At 43.1% G+C, this 20203-nt stretch overlaps 2 protein-coding genes across 3 annotated transcripts in view; one reads left to right on the top strand and one right to left on the bottom strand.

The window, feature by feature from the left end:
• ints7 (integrator complex subunit 7) overlaps nt 1-8418 on the bottom strand; it is a 70678-nt gene extending 62260 nt beyond the window's left edge. For both annotated transcript variants that reach the window (XM_063055817.1, XM_063055819.1), the window contains exon 1: nt 8288-8418. In XM_063055817.1, coding sequence (XP_062911887.1) covers nt 8288-8381 — 94 coding nt within the window. In that variant the 5' untranslated portion in view covers nt 8382-8418. The remainder of the gene's footprint in view (nt 1-8287) is intronic.
• Nucleotides 8419-8554: 136 nt separating this feature from the next.
• dtl (denticleless E3 ubiquitin protein ligase homolog (Drosophila)) overlaps nt 8555-20203 on the top strand; it is a 40407-nt gene continuing 28758 nt past the window's right edge. Inside the window, exons 1-2 of the mRNA XM_063055820.1 lie at nt 8555-8639; nt 19766-19888. Coding sequence (XP_062911890.1) covers nt 8591-8639; nt 19766-19888 — 172 coding nt within the window. The 5' untranslated portion in view covers nt 8555-8590. The remainder of the gene's footprint in view (nt 8640-19765; nt 19889-20203) is intronic.

Here is a 20203-nt window from a genome sequence, read left to right as displayed (position 1 = left end):
CTTTCCCCTTCAGCCCGTAGAATGATTGCATTTCTTACTTTAATGGCGAAAAGATGTATCTTACAACATTGGAAAGAGCTTAATGCTCCAACTACCTTTTTTTGGTTTTCTCAGACGATATTATGCTTGAATTTGGAGAAAATTAGAAGCAATCTTTATGACTCCTCATTTAAATTTGAACAGACTTGGAGATCTTTTATTCAATATTTTCATTTAATGTAATATATACCCTTCTTGTTTTTTTCACTGTTTTTAATGGAGGTCGGGATTGAGGACGTGATTTTAAGTTTAACTCTGTTTGGTTTCAAGTTAGCCCATTGCTTTGCGTTGCTTTTAGTTAGTTGCACGGTGGGGTTTTTTTTGGGTTTTTTTTTCTTTTTCTCCATTGATATATATATATAAAATTAGTATACTATTATGTTACCTTGGTATGTTATGTTTAAATTACATTGTTTGTAGTTTTTTTTTGTATTAATATCTTCTGTAATTTTATTATATTCTAACAATGTATTAGTGTCTATATGGCTTACCTTTTTGTATACTTATTTAATAAAAAGATTTAAAAAAGAAGATAAGGAAAGATACAAGGTACAAAGTAATGTGCTTGAATAAAAGCAAAGTTCAAAGTGCATTTATTATCAAAGAATGTATACATTATACAACCTTGAGATTCGTCTCCTAACAGGCAGCCACAAAACAAAGAAACCCAAAAGAACTCAAGAAAAAAAAAGACCTGTAAACACACCAATGTGCAGAGAAGAGAGAAAAAAAATCATGCAAACAATAACCACAAGCAAATAGCATTCTGAACTGAAGCCCACAGAGAGTCCAATGCAGAGCCGAGTAAACATCGTGGAGCAGCGAGGCGAGCTGAACTGACCCGTCCCTCGCCTCAGGCCCCAACACCTTGGACCTTTACAATCTGGCCCAGCGCCTAATTCGTCATCCAAACATCGAGTTCAGTTGTCTCAATGCACCCTGCTGCCTGGCCCCTACCACCCCGACTCGACTTGTACCCAACCTTTCCAATTCAGCAAGGTGCTTAAATCGATCGAACCTCAGGTCTTCCTCACTCCACAGCAATTTGCCTCCAAGACCAAAGGGAATTTACAGACTACTTCTTGCGATGATCATTTGCCAGAGAAAGTGTGAATAAAAAGTATTTAGTTTTCCTTGTTTCATTAGCTACCTGCCAGAAGTCACTGAGATTCACCAGAGCCATCTTAAACCAGCAGCACATTACCATTCAAGACAAAGCAGCTCACCAGACTGGCACACCATAGCTGTGTAGTGTAACATCTACAAAATACATTAGGACGGACAAGTCCCCGGGGCCTGACGGAATATTGCCCAGGCTGCTCCACAAGGCAAGGGAAGAGATTGCTGAGCCTCTGGCTAAGATCTTTATGTCCTCATTGTCCACGGGAATGGTACCGGGAGGATTGGAGGGAGGCGAATGTTGTCCCCTTGTTCAAAAAAGGTAGTAGGGATAGTCCGGGTAATTATAGACCAGTGAGCCTTACGTCTGTGGTGGAAAAGCTGTTGGAAAAGATTTTTAGAGATAGGATCTATAGGCATTTAGAGAATCATGGTCTGATCAGGGACAGTCAGCATGGCTTTGTGAAGGGCAGATCGTGTCTAACAAGCCTGATAGAGTTCTTTGAGGAGGTGACCAGGCATATAGATGAGGGTAGTGCAGTGGGTGTGATCTACATGGATTTTAGTAAGGTATTTGACCAGGTTCCACACAGTAGGCTTATTCAGAAAGTCAGAAGGCATGGGATCCAGGGAAGTTTGGCCAGGTGGATTCAGAATTGACTTGCCTGCAGAAGGCAGAGGGTGGTGGTAGAGGGAGTACATTCAGATTGGAGGATTGTGACTAGTAGTGTCCCACAAGGATCTGTTCTGGGACCTCTACTTTTCGTGATTTTTATTAACGACCTGGATGTGGGGGTAGAAGGGTGGGTTGGCAAGTTTGCAGATGACACAAAGGTTGGTGGTGTTGTGGATAGTGTAGAGGATTGTCGAAGATTGCAGAGACATTGATAGGATGCAGAAGTGGGCTGAGAAGTGGCCAGATGGAGTTCAACCTGGAGAAGTGTGAGATGGTACACTTTGGAAGGACAAACTCCAAGGCAGAGTACAAAGTAAATGGCAGGATACTTGGTAGTGTGGAGGAGCAGAGAGATCCGGGGGTACATGTCAACAGATCCCTGAAAGTTGCCTCACAGGTAGATAAGAAAGCTTTTGGAGTGCTAGCTTTCATAAAGTCGAGGGATAGAGTTTAAGAGTCGCGATGTAATGATGCAGCTCTATAAAACTCTGGTTAGGCCACACTTGGTGTACTGTGTCCAGTTCTGGTCGCCTCACTACAGGAAGGATGTGGAAGCATTGGAAAGGGTACAGAGGAGATTTACCAGGATGCTGCCTGGTTTAGAGAGTATGCATTATGATCAGAGATTAAGGGAGCTAGGGCTTTACTCTTTGGAGAGGAGGATGAGAGGAGACATGATAGAGGTTTCCAAGATATTATGAGGAATAGATGGAGTGGATAGCCAGCGCTTCTTCCCCAGGGCACCACTGCTCAATACAAGAAGACATGGCTTTAAGGTAAGGGGTGGGAAGTTCAAGGGGGATATTAGAAGAAGGTTTTTTTACTCAGAGAGTGGTTAGTGCATGGAATGCACTGCCTGAGTCAATGGTGGAGGCAGATACACTAGTGAAATTTAAGATACTACTAGACCGGTATATGGAGGAATTTAAGGTTAGATTAGATTATGAGGACACACAGTCCTCCTTTATTGTTATTTAGTAATGCATGCATTAAGAAATGATACAATTTGTTCCTCCAGAATAACATCACAGAAACACAAGACAAACCAAGACTAAAAAAAACTGACAAAAACCGCATAATTATAACATATAGTCAGAACAGTGCAAAGCAATATCGTAATTTGATGAAGGTGGGCCAAAGGGCCTGTACTGTGCTGTACTATTCTATGTTCTATAAATACACTACAGTCATTCCAAAATGTTTCTTTGGCAGTACGCCCAAACTTGCAATCTCTGCCTTTGGGCATTAAGGCAGTGAGCACATGCAAACAGCACCAGTGACAGATTTTCTTCCAAGTCATACACAATGAATATAGTTTGCTTTTCCTTCCTCACTAAATTCATATCCTGAATCTCCCTAATAAACAGAATTGAGGGAGCATCTTCAGGTTCTGCTGATGGAATTTGAGCAGCTAGGGACTCAATTAAAATGCAGAACCAGAATAATAACTGGATTGTTGCCCGAGCTATGTGCAAATTGGCACTGGGTTAATAAGGCCACAGAACTCAATGTGTGGCTCAGAGATTGGTGTGGGAGAAGAAGGCTTGAATTTGTGGGATATTGGCACAAGTATTAGGGAAGGAGGGAGGTGTTTCAATGAGAAAATCAAGTTGGCTTTGGATCCCAAAGAATTTGCAGAATATTTAACAGATGGATTTTTAAGAGCAGCTATTGGTCAATCCTACTAGGGAAAAGACAATCCTGGATTCAGTGTTTTGTAATAAACCAGATTTAATTGGGGAGATTAAGGTAAAGGGACCATTAGGAGACAGTGATCATATATGAAAAATTCACACTGCAATCTGAGGAAAGCTAAAGTCGGATATATCAATATTATTAAAGATAACTACAGTGGTATGAGAGGGGAGCTGGCCAAAGCTGATTGTAAGGGGACATCATGACTGGAAGGGGAAGATGGTGCTGGTGATGCACAGTGACGACTTTCAGGTAGCAAACAAAACAAAAAATTACTGTATTAATCACAGTTTTTCTTGGAACAATCACCACAATCAATAGCCTGCAACTTCCCTTTTGGAGCTAGGCTGTTCAACCACCTGTGCAACCTGGCAGTCTGTGGTATGAACTGAAGTCTCGAAGGTGCAGGATGATTGCAGAGTGGAGTGTACAGGCTGAATCAAAGTGGCAAGTCCTGGGCCCAAGAGCGTTTCAAAGTGGTAGGACATGGATCTGAAAATGAGGAACGACCCAAGGTTTGGATGATTTAAGAGCAGGCCAGATTGAAAAGATCAGGGTGTCGAGGCCAGAGGTCAATTCAGCTCACTGCTCGAGTGTTTACTTGTCCCTGCGCTGAAACTGAGGCTGCGACCTGCAACTAATGGGCTCCTAAATCGGTTGCACTGATAACTGGCTCTGTGGCTATGGGCGCGCTTCTGTCAACTTCAATTCTGTATGCTATTTGCTTATTTTATTGTTTGCATGATTTGTGTTTTTTCTGCACTTTGGGTATTTGATGATCTTTTATTTAAAATGGGTTCTATTGGGTTTCTTTGTTTTTTGGCTGCCTACAAGGAGACAAGTCTCAAGATTGTAATAGCATACATACTTCAATAATAAATGTACTTTCAACACTAGTAGGGATGACGGTAGAGCTGCAATGGCTGGAGATCCAAGGAGTAATTCAGGATATGCAGGATCAATTCATTCCAAAGAAGCAGCAGCAGCATTCTAAAGCGAAGATAAGGCAGCCGTAACTGAAATGGGAAGTCAAAGACAGCATAAGAACAAATGAAAGGCATACAATTTAGGGGGGAAAAAAGTGGGAAGCTAGATGATTGGGAAACTTTTAAAAACCAACAGACAGCAACTTAAAAGCCATAATGAGAGAAAAGATTAAATATGAAGGTAAGATAGCCAATAACATAAAAGAGGATACCAAAAGCTTTTTCAGAAATATAAAGAGTAAAAGAGAGAAGAGTGGGCATTGGGGCATTGGGGAATGATGGAGGAGAGGTAGTAATGGGGAACAAAGAAATAGTAGATGAACTGAATGAGCATGTTATACCATTCGGTAGCAATATACCAGAAATTCAAGAGTATCAAGGAGAAGAAGTGAGTGCAGTTACTATTAATAATGAGTAGGTGCTTGTAATGCTGAAAGATCTGAAGGTAAGTTCATCATCTGTACCAGATAGACTACACCCCAGAATTCTGACAGAGGTAGCTAATGAGATTCTGGAGGCATTAGGAATGATCTTTCAAGAATCAGTAGATTCTGGAATGGTACTGGCAGACTGGAAAATTATAAAAGTTAACTGACTCTTTAAGAGAAGGTGGCAAAAGACAGGACACTGGAGGCCAATTAGCCTGACTTCATTGGTTGGCAAGATTTGTCAGTCCATTATTAAGGATGAGGTTTCAGGGTACTTGAAGGTACACAATAAAATTACAAAAGTCAGCATAGTTTCCTTAAAGCTTGACAGATCTGTTGGAATACTTTGAGGAAATAACAGGCAGGATAGTCAGTCAATGTTGTTTACTTGGATTTTTAGAAGGGTTATGACAAGATGCCGCACATGAGGCTGCTAAACAAGATAATGCCTCACACATAAAGGTTGCCAGTGAACGCAGCAGGCTGGGCAGCATCTATAGGAAGAGGTACAGTTGATGTTTCGGGCCGAGATCCTTCGTCAGGACTAACTGAAGGAAGAGTTAGTAAGAGATTTGAAAGTGGGGGGGGAGGGGGAGATCCAAAATGATAGGAGAAGACAGGAGGGGGAGGGATGGAGCCAAGAGCTGGACAGGTGATTGGCGAAAGGGGATATGAGAGGATCATGGGACAGGAGGTCCAGGGAGAAAGAAAGGGGAAGGGGTGAAGCCCAGAGGATGGGCAAGGAGTATAGAGAGGGATAGAGGTAGAAAAAGGAGAGGGGGAGAGAGGGGGGGAGAGGGGGGAGGGGGGGGGAGGGGGGGGGAGAGGGGGGGAGGGGGGGGAGGGGGGGGAGGGGGGGGGGGGGGGGGGGGGGGGGGAGGGGGGGGGGGGGGAGGGGGGGGAGAGGGGGGGAGGGGGGGGAGAGGGGGGGAGGGGGGGGAGAGGGGGGGGAGAGGGAGAATGAATGAGAATATAAATAGAACAAACGAACAAACAAACAGCTGGGGTACGAGGGGCATTAACCGGTTAGAGAAGTCAATGTTCATGCCATCAGGTTGGAGGCTACCCAGACGGAATATAAGGTGTTGTTCCTCCAACCTGAGTGTGGCTTCATCTTGACAGTAGAGGAGGCCGTGGATAGACATATCAGAATGGGAATGGGACGTGGAATTAAAATGTGTGGCCACTGGGAGATCCTGCTTTCTCTGGCGGACAGAGCGTAGGTGTTCAGCGAAACGGTCTCCCAATCTGCGTTGGGTCTTGCCAATATATAGAAGGCCGCATCAGGAGCACTGGACGCAATATATCACCCCAGCCGACTCACAGGTGAAGTGTCGCCTCACCTGGAAGGACTGTCTGGGGCCCTGAATGGTAGTGAGGGAGGAAGTGTAAGGGCATGTATAGCACTTGTTCCACTTACAAGGATGTGCCGGGAGGGAGATTGGTGGGGAGGGATGGGATGGGGGGACGAATGGACAAGGGAGTCACCTTGGGGGTGATCCCTGTGGAAAGCGGGAGGGAAAGATGTGTTTAGTGGTGGGATCCTGTTGGAGGTGGCAGAAGTTACAGAGGATTATATGTTGGACCTGGAGGCTGGTGGAGTGGTAGGTGAGGACAAGGGGAACCCTAATCCTAGTGGGGTGGCGGGAGGATGGAGTGAGAGCAGATGTGCGTGAAATGGGAGAGATGTGTTTGAGAGCAGAGTTGATGGTGGAGGAAGGGAAGTACTACAGCAAAGATACTAGCATGGATAGAAGATAAGCTAGCTGACAGGATGCAAGGAGTGTGAAGAAAGGGGGCCTATTCTGGCTAACTGCCAGTGATTAGTGGTGTTCAGCAGGAATCATCACTGGCAGAATACTTCCAGCCTGTCTTCCCATCACACGTCATCCTGTCACGATATTCAGTCCACAGTAGAAATGCAATTACAAAATAAATAAATTAACCCTGGCAGATGTGACGATCAGAAACTTTGAAGAACTTGGATTGTAAAATCTGATTTATTTCTATTTATCACGAAAAAAACAGATTGTGGCTAATGACTTGTTTTAGTGGTGAGATGCTATTGTCGCACAGTGAACGAAGTCCTACTCCTTGATCTAAATACACCACTGTGCAACTTCCTAACCAAGAGACCTCTGTCAAGATACACAACCGCTCCTCCCTCCCTATCATCCTCAACATGGCCAACCACCCAAGTATCCCACATTGTCAAGTTTGCCAATGACACAACACCAACAATAATGTGGCAGCCTACAGAGAGGAAGTGGAAGAGCTCAAAGCCTCAAACAATTTCAAAAGACAAAGGAGATGGTTATTGGCTTCAGGAGAACTTGCATTGCTCACATCCCTCTTTATATCGGCACACAGCCATGTAAGCAGTTTCAAGCTCCTGAAAGTGTACATCTTGCACAACCTCTCATGGTCCCAGAACACATCCTACACAATCAATAAAGCTCACCAACTCCTCTCCAATCTGAGAAGGCTGAAGAGAGCTAGACTGTGCACATCTATACTCAAATCATTCTACAGATGCACAGTAGGGAGCATCCTAACAAGCTGCATCACTGCATGGTATGGAAACTGCACTACGGCTGACAGGAATGCTCTACAACGGGCAGTCAAAACTGCTCAAAGCACCACCAGCACCTGCTTACCTAAGAACATATCTACAGAAAGGTGCTGGAAAAAGGCCAGCAGTATCATGAAGGATCACACTCACCCTGCTCATGGCTGTTTGTCCCACTTCCAAGAGAGGAGACTAAGTAGCATCCACAACAGTACCACGAGACTCAAAAAATTATTTTCTCCGAGCAGTAAGATTGATCTCCACCACTACTTAATTATTCCCGTCAGTCACCTAATGTACAGCTAAGAGTCACTTTATGGACGTACACTCAGTCTATGTACATAAGTTATTTTATGTATTTATATTTATTGTGTTTTTAAATAATTATTGTGTTCTTTATCTTATTGTGTTTTTGTGATGCATCGGTTCCGGAGTAACAATTATTTCGTTCTCCTTTACACTTGTGTACTGGAAATGACATTAAACAATCCTGAAACACACAGTGACAGGTCATACTTATCCTGGAATAACGCTAGTTTAAGGGGAAAGGGTTATCGCCAATGACAAGAAACTCTCCCAAAGAAATGGAGAGGGTGAAAATAAGATTTTTTAAAAGCGTTGTTTTTATCAAATTAAAAGGTAGACTTTCAAAATGCAACAGCCCGCCGCTCGACAGTCCATCTCCCTGTGTCGACCTTAGAAGTGAGCTGCCTTGCTCTGCGGAGACCGCACATCGGGGGCCCGGACCAGGCAGACACCTCCCAGGACCCCATACCTTTGTCCAGCTCCATCAGCGCAGAGTTGGCGTCCATTTCCTGCTCGCCGTAACCTCCTTCAGACAGAAACGGCCTGGCTATAGTCAACGCCATGGCTGGACCAGTCTCTCTCACCCAGTCAGCCCTCTCAAACGGGAAGTGACGCCGCGGCCGCAGTCAGCGGAAACACCCGGGGGAAATTCCGCCCACTGGTCTGCACCACCAATCACGGTACGTGATGTCAATTTGGCGGGAGGTTGATTGTGGAGTAAAGCGCGCGGGAGTCAGTAACTTGTAGGATTCCTGCAGTTCTGTGATTAAGGATGCTGTTCCGTACCGTGCTGAGTAACCGAGTTTGCAGCAAAAAGAGGGGTGAGAGAATGCTATTAAGTTGTGTTTTTTTCCCAGGATGTATCTTAACATGTAAAGATTTAGACCCGTGGTCATAACTTTTTGTGGATTTCTGCATGTTTGTCGAACTTTCCAGTGTTGCTCCAAGTCAATTGGCTTCATTGAATGTATAAGAATGTTTTCATGCAACAGCCCGCCAAATGTTGATTGCATTTATAGGTGAAATATTAATAATTTGAAATGTGCCTTTTTACAGTTCTGATTGCATAGTGAATTTTAAGTAATTCCATGTTATTCTATTAAAAATATTGTTCTCGGCGATTAGTGACTGTAAAATAGGCCATTTTCTCTTCATTGTTGTATGTCAGTCGCAAACGAGTTAATGAGGCTATGGAGTTTAGTGAACTGGATTATTTTCAGTGGGGGAAGGGATGGTTGAACAAAATGTTCACTATGATACCTGTTTGCAAACAAAAAGGATATTTAAAAAGTAACTAATAGGGGGATGTGTTTGAGGAGGCTAAAGAAATTTTGACTGTACAAGATCAGAATTTTAGTTGATTTCAATGTCGGTCTTTGTGCATGATGAAGATTGTAAAAAGAGAATATCAAATTAAGATGCCATATGATCCAGTATAGCCAACGGGTAGATTTTTTAAATTTGAGATGTGCTTAAAATCACTACCATGTGGATAGTTTTCTCACCATCTTGTGTGCAATGGAATTAATTCTCAAGGTCCGCCTCATCGATGATTAGCAGAGGGACAAGAAGCACGCTAAACGTGGTTCAAATCTGAGAAGAAAAATGTGCTGCCTTTAATGATTTTAAAGTAGTAACTGCATTTGAAGTCGCAGTTGTTAGATTATGAGTGTATTCCAAGAAGGCACCTTTTACAACTATTTCTTGTGGATTCTGGGCAGCTTGTATTTTTAAGGTAGTAAGGTAAGTTGCTAAGGTAGCGTACATTGACTAACAAAACCTACGACGCCGCTGGTGCAAACTGTGTCTGTCTCTACCCTTCCATCGACTGGGGGAGCATGCTGCACGGGCAACAACTTTTTCTCTCCATGTTCTTCTGCCCTGGTTTGAGTATTTAGTTGAGAGGCAACTCGACCAACAGAGGGCCACGAACGAGAGTAACACCAGTGTGTGGCCCTTGAACACAAGAGATATAAAGAATAGTGCAAGTGGCTTGTTAAAGTGAGGGCCATGCTAGTTGGCAGCTCAGACATGTTCGTGTTATGTCGAGAAACAGCGATTAAAGACCAGAGCAATCAATCGGTCCTCCTTTGATAAGTCTTTCATTCTCGGAATCATTTTCATGACCCCCCTCCACTGCCAGCACATTTTTTCCTAGACAAGGGGCCCAAACCTGCTCACAATACTCCGTGAGGCCTCATCACTGCCGAATAATGCCTCAGCATTACATCCTTGCTTTTATATTCTAGTCTTCTCGAAGTGAATGCTAACATTGCATTTGTCTTCCTTACCACCGACTCAAGCAGCAAATGAGCCTTTAGGCAATCCGCACGAGGGCTCTCTCTCAAGTCCTTTTTGCACCTTGGATTTTTGAATTTTCCCCAAGTTTAGAAAATGGCCTATGCGTTATTCCATCTGCCACTTCTTTTGCCCATTGCCCTAATCTGCCCAGGACCTTCTGCAGCCTCTCTGATTCCTCAAAGCTACCTGTACCTCCAGCTTTCTCCGAATCATCCGCAACTCGGCCATAACGCCTTCAATTTTGTCATTCAAGTTATTGACATATAAAGTAAAAAGAAGCTGCCCCAACACTGACCACTGTGGAGCACCACCCGTCACTGGCAGCTAACAAGTAAAGGCCACTGTGGAACACCACTAGTCACAGTCGGCAATGGGATTTTCAAAATTTATTATTTTATATTTTTGAGATACAGTGTGGAATATGCTCTTTTGGCTTTAGAGCTATGCTGCCCAGTGTCCCTCAGATTAAGCCCAACCTTATCATGGGATAATTTACAATGACCAATTAACCTACCAGGCAGTACGTCTTCGGTCTGGGGGAGGAAACCGGGGCACCAGGGGGAAACCCCCATAGGCATGGGGAGAATGTACAAACTCCTTACAGGCAGCAGCGGGAATTGAACCTGGGTCACTGGCATTGTAAGGTAACTGCGGTACTGTATCGCCCTAATTTAGCAAGGTTCATGTGACCATTTTTTTAAATCCTCCCCTTTCCCTGCATTCCCCCCGCAAAAAAAACTGCCATCAATGCAATGAAGATCATCCACCACAGATAAACTTATTTAGAGTAGAGAAATGGTTCAACTGCAACAAGGCACACAGCTTCAATTGGAAGCCAAACTAGAATCAAATAGGAAAATTATGTTGCTAGCATAAAGCCAGAAAAGAGGGTTGTGTACAATACAGAAGTTGATGAGAACCAGCATGAAGAGTGAGGCACAACCAACCTGTGAAAAATGTAGCTGTTTTATTTTTAACTTAATACCAAAGTCTATTATTACCTGCTATGATCAAAGCCTTGCAATAATGTCATCTTAAGATGTGAGCAATGAGGTGCAATTAAATGCCGAACAGGAGGAAAGGGCACAAAGAACATCAAATAGGCATTCTTTAGCAAACTCAGGTCGCTCTGATATACTTTATACTTTGTTGTCACCATGTGGCGACCCCACTTTCTAGCACACACGAACTGGCTCACAACAGCGCACGCAGGCAGAGGGCCGGCCCCAGAAAGGGCGCCAGGCCATCTTCACCAGCAGGGGGAAAATCCCGTGCGCGGAAAGGGTCTGGGAATATGCATTCCCCACAGTAGTCCCGCCCAGGGAGGGCGGGAACGGGAAGGCTTTAAAGCAGACCGCGGTTTGAATAAATCTCTTTCATCGCAACTCCAACTCACCGACTCCGTGTGGTTATTCTAGCGCTGTGTGTAGCACACCGCTACAATTGATACTAGAACGTACAATCATCACAGCGATGTTTGATTCTGCACTTCCTGCTCCCTGGATTACAAATCGATAGTAAATATTAAAAATTTAAATTAGAAATCATAAATAGAAAAATGGGAAATAAGGTAGTGCAAAAAGACGGAGAGGCAGGTCCGGCTATTTGGAGAGTATGGCCCAGATCTGGGTCAGGATCCGTTCAGCAGTCTTATCACAGTTGGAAAGAAGCTGTTCCCAAATCTGGCCATACGAGTCTTCAAGCTCCTGAGCCTTCTCCCGGAGGGAAGAGGGAGGAAAAGTGTGTTGGCTGGGTGGGTTGTGACCTTGAGTATCCTGGTAGCACTGCTCCGACAGCGTGTGGTGTAAAGTGAGTCCACAGACGGAAGATTGGTTTGTGTGATGTGCTGCGCCATGTTCACGATCTTCTGCTGCTTCTTCCGGTCTTGGACAGGACAACTTCCATACCAGGTTGTGGTGCACCCTAGCAGAATGCTTTCTACGGTGCATCTATAAAAATTAGTGAGGGTTTTAGGGGACAAGTCAAATTTCTTTAGTTTTCTCAGGAAGTAAAGGTGCTGGTGGGCCGCTTTGGCAGTGGACTCTGCTTGGTTGGACCAAGTCAGGTCATTTGTGATATTGACCCCGAGGAACTTAAAGCTTTTGACCTGTTCCACTTGCGCACCACCGATGTAAATTGGGCCGTGCGGTCCGCTACCCCTTCTGAAGTCAACAAGCAATTCCTTCGTCTTGCTGACGTTGAGGGATAGGTTATTGTCTTCACATCATGCCACCAGGTTCTTAATTTCCTCTCTGTACTCAAACTCATCATTACCCGAGATACGGCCTACAATTGTGTCATCAGTTTGATGGAAACTTGGCTACACAATCATGGGTGTACAGCGAGTACAGCAGGGGGCTGAGTACACAGCCTTATGGCTGTGATATTGAAATGACCATAAGACAGGAGCAGAATTAGGCCATCTGGCCCATCGAGTCTGCTCCACCATTCGCTCATGGCCAATACTTTTTTTTTCTACCTCCTCAACCCCAGTTTCCAGCCTTCTCCCCGTAACCTTTGATGCCATGTCCAATCAAGAACATATCAATCTCTGCCTTAAATACACCCAACAACCTGGCCTCCACAGCTGCATGTGGCAACAAATTCACCACCCTTTGGCTAAGGAAATTTCTCCACATCTCTGTTTTGAAAGGGTTCCCCTCCATCCTGAGGCTGCGCACTCTGGTCCTAGACTCTCCCACCAGGGGAAACATCCTTTCCACACCTACTCTGTCTAGGCTTTTCAATATTCAAAAGGTTTCAATGAGATCCCATCTCACCCTTCTAAATTCCAGCGAGTACAGATCCTGAGCCATCAAACGTTCTTTGTACAATAACCCTTTCATTCCTGGAATCATCCTTGTGAACCTCCTGAGGACCCTCTCCAATGCCGGCATGTCTTTTCTAAGATGAGGGGCTCATAAACTGTTTACAGTACTCGAGGTGAGGCCTCACCTGTGCCATATAAAGTCTCAGAATCACATCCCTGCTCTTATATTCTAGATCTCTTGAAATAAATGCCAACATGGCATTTGCCTTCCTCACCACGAACTCAACCTGCAAGTTAACCTTCAGGGTGTTCTGCACAAGCGCTCCCGAGTTCCTCTGTATCTCAGATTCCTGGATTTTCTCTCAGTTTAGAAAATAGTCCACACATTTATTTCTACTACCAAAGTGCATGACCATGCATTTTCCAATATTGTATTTCATTTGCCACTTTCTTGCCTATTCTTCTAATCTGTCTAAATTCTTCTGCATCCTACCTGTTTCCTCAACACTATCTGCCCCTCCACCAGTCTTCATATCATCTGCAAACTTGGCAACAAAGCCATCTACTCCATCATCTAAATCAGTGGTCCCCAACCTTCAGGCCGCAGACCAATACCGGGCTGTGAAGCATGCAGGGGTGCAGTGGTAGCCCGAGCGCACCCAGCGGAAATAAACAAGCTAATTAATTAGGTGCCACCCGGCACGTAAATGTCGGCCCAGATCACAGGCGATTGCTGATTTCACTTGCTCTACGCGATGTTCACTCCTCCTCCCAGGGCACTGGAGCCTTTAGCTGTTCCATTGTTTGGTCAATTTAAACGCCAGCCCAGACAGACTGAAAAGACAGGGCTGTCAGGATCGAGGTGACATGTTGAATCTACGCAAACTTCTAATAAATTATAGGCGCTGCCGTGCTTTTTTTGTAATGACAGTTAACGTGCTGGTCCCAGGACAGATCCTCTGACACTTTTCAGAGAGAGAAACGTCGATCCTTAATGCCGAAGAATTTAAAGTTATTGTCCCTCTCCACCTCAGTTCCTCTAATGAAGACTGGATTCTGGGCAGCACCTAATTAATTAGCTTGTTTATTTCGGCTTTTTTCTTAAAAATGTGCTGGGTGCGCTCCGGCTACCGCTGCACCCTTGCATGCTTCGCGGCCTGGAGGTTGGGGACCACTGATCTAAATCATTGATATACAGCATAAAAAGAAGTGGTCCCAACACCGACCCCTGCCGAACACCACCAGTCACTGGCACCCAACCAGAAAAGGATCCTTTTATTCCCACTTGCTGCCTCCTACCAATCAGACAATGCTCTAACCATGTTAGTAACTTTCCTGTAATACCATAGGCTCTTAACTTGGTAAGCAGCCTCATGTATGGCACCTTGTCAAAGGCCTTCTGAAAGTCCAAATACACAACATCTACTGCATGCCCTTTATCTATACTACTTGTAATCTCTTCAAAGAATTCCAACAGGTCCGCCAGGCAGGATTTTCCCTGAAGGAAACCATGCTGACTTTCTACTATCTTGTCCTGTGTCACCAAGTACTCCGTCACGTCATCCTTAACAATTGACTCTAACATCTTCCCAAACACTGAGGTCAGGCTAACTGGTCTATAATTTCCTTTCTACTGCCTTTCTCCTTTCTCAAATAGTGGAGTGACGTTTGCAATTTTCCAGTCCTCTGGCACCATGCTAGACTCCAATGATTTTTGTAAGATCATTTCCAATGCCACTGCAATCTTTAACGCTACCTCTTTCAGAACCCTAAGGTGCAGTTCATCTGGTCCGGGTGACTTGTGTACCCACAGATTTTTCAGCTTTTTGAGCACCTTCTCCCTTGTAATAGTAACTGCACCCACTTCTCTTCCTTCACACATTACAACATCAGGCATACTGCTAGTGTCTTCCACAGTGAAGACTGACGCAAAATACTCATTTAGTCATAGTCATACTTTATTGATCCCGGGGGAAATTGGATTTTGTTACAGTTGCACCATAAATAATAGTAATAAAACCATAAATAATTAAATAGTAATATGTAAATTATGCCAGGAAATAAGTCCAGGACCAGCCTATCGGCCACAGGCAGGAATGACTTCCTATGATGCTCAGTGTTGCACCTCGGTGGAATGAGTCTCTGGCTGAATGTACTCCTGTGCCCAACCAGTCCATTATGTAGTGGATGGGAGACATTGTCCAAGATGGCATGCAACTTGGACAGCATCCTCTTTTCAGACACCACCGTGAGAGAGTCCAGTTCCATCGCCACAACATCACTGGCCTTACGAATGAGCTTGTTGATTCTGTTGGTGTCTGCTACCCTCAGCCTGCTGCCCCAGCACATAACAGCAAACATGATAGCACTGGCCACCACAGACTCGTAGAACATCCTCAGCATCGTCCGGCAGATGTTAAAGGACCTCAGTCTCCTCAGGAAATAGAGACGGCTCTGACCCTTCTTGTAGACAGCCTCAGTGTTCTATGACCATTCCAGTTTATTGTCAATTCGTATCCCCAGTTATTTGTAATCCTCCACCATGTCCACACTGACCCCCTGGATGGAAACAGGGGTCACCAGTGCCTTAGCCCTCCTCAGGTCTACCACCAGCTCCTTAGTCTTTTTCACATTAAGCTGCAGATAATTCTGCTCACACAATGTGACGAAGTTTCCTACCGTAGCCCTGTACTCAGCCTCATCTCCCCTGCTGATGCATCCAACTATGGCAGAGTCATCAGAAAACTTCTGAAGATGACAAGACTCTGCAGTAGTTGAAGTCTGAGGTGTAAATGGTGAAGAGAAAGGGAGACAAGACAGTCCCCTGTGGAGCCCCAGTGCTGCTGATCACTCTGTCGGACACACAGTGTTCATCAGTTCATCATTTAGTTCATCAGTCATCTCCCTGTCCCCATTATTATTTCTCCTGCCTCATTTTCTTGCGGTCCTATATCTATTCTCATTTCTCTTTTATTTTTAACATACTTGAAAAAACTTTTACTATCCACTTTGATATTATTTGCTAGCTTGCTTTCATATTTCATCTTTTCCCTTCTAATGATTTTTTTTAGTTGCTCTCTGTAGGTTTTTAAAAACTTCCCAATCCTCTATCTTCCCACTAGTTTTTGCTTTGTTGTATGCCCTTTCTTTTAAATTAACTTTGACTTCCCTTGTCCGCCACAGTTATACTATTTTACCACCTGAGTATTTCTTCATGTTTGGAAGACACAGGTTCTGCACCTTCCTCATTTTTACCAGCAGCGCCGGCCATTGCTGCTCTGCTGACATCCCTGCCAGCAGCTCCTTCCAATTTACTTTGGCTAACTCCTCTCTCATACCACTGTAATTCCCCTCACTCCACTGAAATACTGCTACTTTACTTTCTCCTTATCAAATTTAAAGATGGGAACTGAGATCAATGCATTGAGCAAAAACCGTAGGACAAAGGAGCAGAATTACGCCGTTCAGCCTATCCCACAAGTTTGCAGGATCTGACATCGCGTCACCTGTAGCACCATACAACTTTAATCCAGATATAGCAGAGGCGCCTCCCTGCCTGCATTGAACAAATACCCACTTGTGTTGTGTCCATAAATAGCAGCACAAATACAATTCTGCTAATTACTATACAAACAATCTACTCCCAGTCATGAGCAAAATATTGGAAGGTGTCATTGGCAATATTGTAAAGCAACACTTTTCACTGATCCCCAGTTTGAGTTTAACAATGATCACTCATCATTGCCTTTGTCCAGACTTGGACCATAGAGTGCCTGCTCTTCCTTCCAGGAAAATATTTATTTAATGTGTAATTGCATCGATGAGTCCTGAATCTAATTACAAAGCAGAATAATGGAAGAACATTTAAACATTAAATGTTGTTAAACATTAACAGTGTTTAATGCTCTATTTAATGTGAAAGCAATAGTTTGTAGCTTTGTTAGGCTAGTGTAGACCAGGATCTAAGAAAACAGGAAATGTTGTTTTGTGACATGATTTTACAGAGGAGATTGTTATTTAATACAATCTACAATTTCTGTCATTTCAATTTTGAGCCGTTTCTGATCAGATCTAAAATGGAGAACCTGAGTGGGTGAACGTATAGTTAAGAATGCACCAAAGAAACTAAGTTGTTCAGGGTGATGTAATGACTTTCAGATATTTTTGAGTTGAGCATTCATGCGCACCGTGTAGCAGAAAATATTTCTGTGGAGTTGTTGATTCACGAAAGACCTGGGGACATATCCGATTCAGCTGAATCTGTGGGAAGATTGGAAGAAAGGCGGTTGAAGTGACAAGTGCAGTAAATGGAAGATTCAAATTACATGATGATTCTGTGCTGGGACTACCCAAGAGGAACACAAATTGTTTTTTTTTTACATGGTACAAGTCATTCAAAAAGGTTCACAAATATTACTTGACCTCATAACCCTAGAACTGAATGGAAGATTGTAAATTTGACTCTGTGCCGTTGTTGACAACATGTGGTAGTGGCACGGTGGTTGAATAATCCAGTCAGCCAGCTTAATCACTGAGGGCATAAGTTTAAATGTCAGAATGGCAAGTTGAAAATTTGAACTTAAGGTATGTTATAGAGACTCAGCAGCTCCTTGAGGATGTATATATTTCTGTGGTTCCAGCACTGATCCCTTGTGGCACCCCACTAGTTAGTTTGCCAATCTAAAATGGTGCCCTTGTTCGCATCTCTCTTCCTGCTGGTAAATCAGTACTCCAGCCATATTAACGTGTTCAAAACGATGAACTCTAATCTTGCACGGTAACTTTTTCCAAAATGGAATCTTCTGGAATGCCTTTTGAAAATTAGAATTTATTCCATGTAGAAATTTCCTTTCAAGCACTCTGGCAGGCATTTCCTTTAAAAGAACTCAATGCGTCAGACATCATTTCCCCTTCATTAAGCCATGCTGACTGTTTAATCAGATTATAACTTTCCAGATGTTGTGCTCCTTAATTGAATTTAACTTCCCTTCCCCCACCATTAGTAGATGCTTTGCTAGAATCTAGGCATTTCAGAAGAATGATAATCAATGTTTTCTGTTAAATCTTTAGCAATGTATTTTAAAATCCCAGAAGGTCATCAATTCAAGTGACTTAGTCACCTTTAGTCCCATGTGTACTCATACTAATTCTCTAATGAAGTGATGCTATTTAATTCTTGCAGTTATTTTTGTTGTATCTTTCATCTTAAAATGATATTTTGCATAATTCTTTATCTCCTGCCATTTTCCTGTTCTTCAAAACTATTTCCCTAACTTGCTTTTAAGGAAGCCTGTGTTCACGTGTGCTTCTCTCTTCAAGAAACTTTTATTGTCACTTTTTATTAGCTCTCTAAATTTATTTTCTCCTTTTTTAGGTCTTCCTATGCTGAATCCCAAATTCATCCCAATCTTTGGGCCTACCACTACCATTTACCACCTTGTGCGTTTCCTCTTTGAACAGAGTACTCTCTTTGACTTTTTAATTTTAATATTAAAATTCTACCCTTTTTTTGCAGTGTGATTAATGTGAATTGTGTATTCCGAAGTGATTTGAGATTTGATGAGGTATTGGCAATTAGAGTAGTGGAGGTTATCTACAAGTAAAGCATTCAACAAATTCCCATTACGGTATGGTGATCCAGAAGATTAAAGGGCAAAGGAACAACAGAGACTTGATACATTGGATAGATTTTGTGATAGAGGGGTGTTATTCTAACTGGAGATCTGTGACTGATGGTTCTGCAGAATACACTTGGTGTGTTCACTGTATAAGTTCTGGCTAAATATTACTCTGATTAGGCCAACACTTGGAGTATTGTGTGCAGCTTTCGTTGCTGCATTACAGGAAAGGACGTGGAGGCCTTGGACAAGCTATCAAGTAGGTTCACCAGAATGTTGCTCGGAGTGGAGAGCAATAGTTATAAAGGGAGGTTAGATGACCTTGGATAGTTTTCTCTGGAGTGCTGGAGACTGGGAATGACCTAATTGAAGTTTAGACAAATATGAGAAGTTTAGATGGGGTAGTTACCCCTTTTCTAAGGGTGGAAACATAGATATTAGAGAGTATAGATTTGCATTGAGAGGAGGAAAGTTTAAAGGAGATTTGATGCAAGTTGTTTATCTACAGAGTGGGAAGTGCCTGGGGAGGTGCAGGTAGCAGATACAACAGTAACATTTAAGAGGCATTTGGACAAGCACATGGCAGGCATGAGATGGGGGAATATGAACCGTACGAAATTAATTTAAGTTGGCATGTTTGGCACAGACATCATGGGATGAGGAGTCTGTTTCTGTGTGTGTCAGAGTATCTATCTTTCACAACTATTTATTTCATTCCCCGTGTGTACACGCACAGGTGCTGGAGTATCTGTCAGTATTTCCCAAGTTTTTATTTCATTCTGTTAGTAGAGGCACTCCACCACCTCTTCTTTCCTATGTCTTTCCCAAAAGTCAAATACCCTCGAATATTGAAGTCTCAGCTCAGACTACCATGTAACAATCTGCTCTAATGGCAATCAGATCACAACTTGCGTCTGTTTGTCCTGTTAGTTCATTGATTTTGACGTTTCAAATTGAGATGTACAAGTCTCGATTTGATCTCTAACATCCTTGCACTAACTCTATCTGTGGGGTTTATAGTGATGTACCTGAGCTCTTGTATGAATAATAACTATCTGTTTCACTGCCACTTTGAGTGTGGTCAAAGAAAACTAATACTCAACAACTTGGGGAAATGTTCCTGCTGTTGCTTGTATTATACTTTATTGGTACTTAATTTCTGCTGTAAACTTTGTAAAATGACAGATTAGTTAAACATTTACTTCTTGATGCTTTCCATCAATTTCAATTTCAATGTTACTTTTGTTTTCCCCATTAGAACCCCACAGCTACCCCTTAGACACCTTGCTGCAATATTACCAGTGCAACAGACAGGATGAACACACTTCAACCAGTAACTTTGGAGTACCAGTTCCTCCTTTTGGCTGCTCGTGGTCTACAGGTAAATTGGACGACCCCAGGCTTGCATTGAATACTGACCATGTACATTCTTATAGCATGTCGATAAATTTACTTCTGTCAAATACATCTCACTCAGATGTTGTAAAGCATTAGTTAAAGATGTCAATGCAATTTACAATGTTTGAAGTGAGAAGCTGTAAATTTGATCACCATGCATGGTTTTCCAAAACAAATAACCTATGCATCAAGATTGAGGGAATAATGAAGCAAAATTTGAATAACTTGTGTAATTGACTTCATAACATAACTTCCATCATTATAGTGAGGCATGTAATGTGTGAACCAATTGGAGATT

This window comes from Mobula hypostoma, chromosome 8 (assembly GCF_963921235.1).
Source record: "Mobula hypostoma chromosome 8, sMobHyp1.1, whole genome shotgun sequence".
Classification (NCBI taxonomy): Eukaryota; Metazoa; Chordata; class Chondrichthyes; order Myliobatiformes; family Myliobatidae; genus Mobula; species Mobula hypostoma.
Note: the sequence above shows the minus strand (reverse complement) of the source record. Positions and strands in the feature narration are given on the sequence as shown.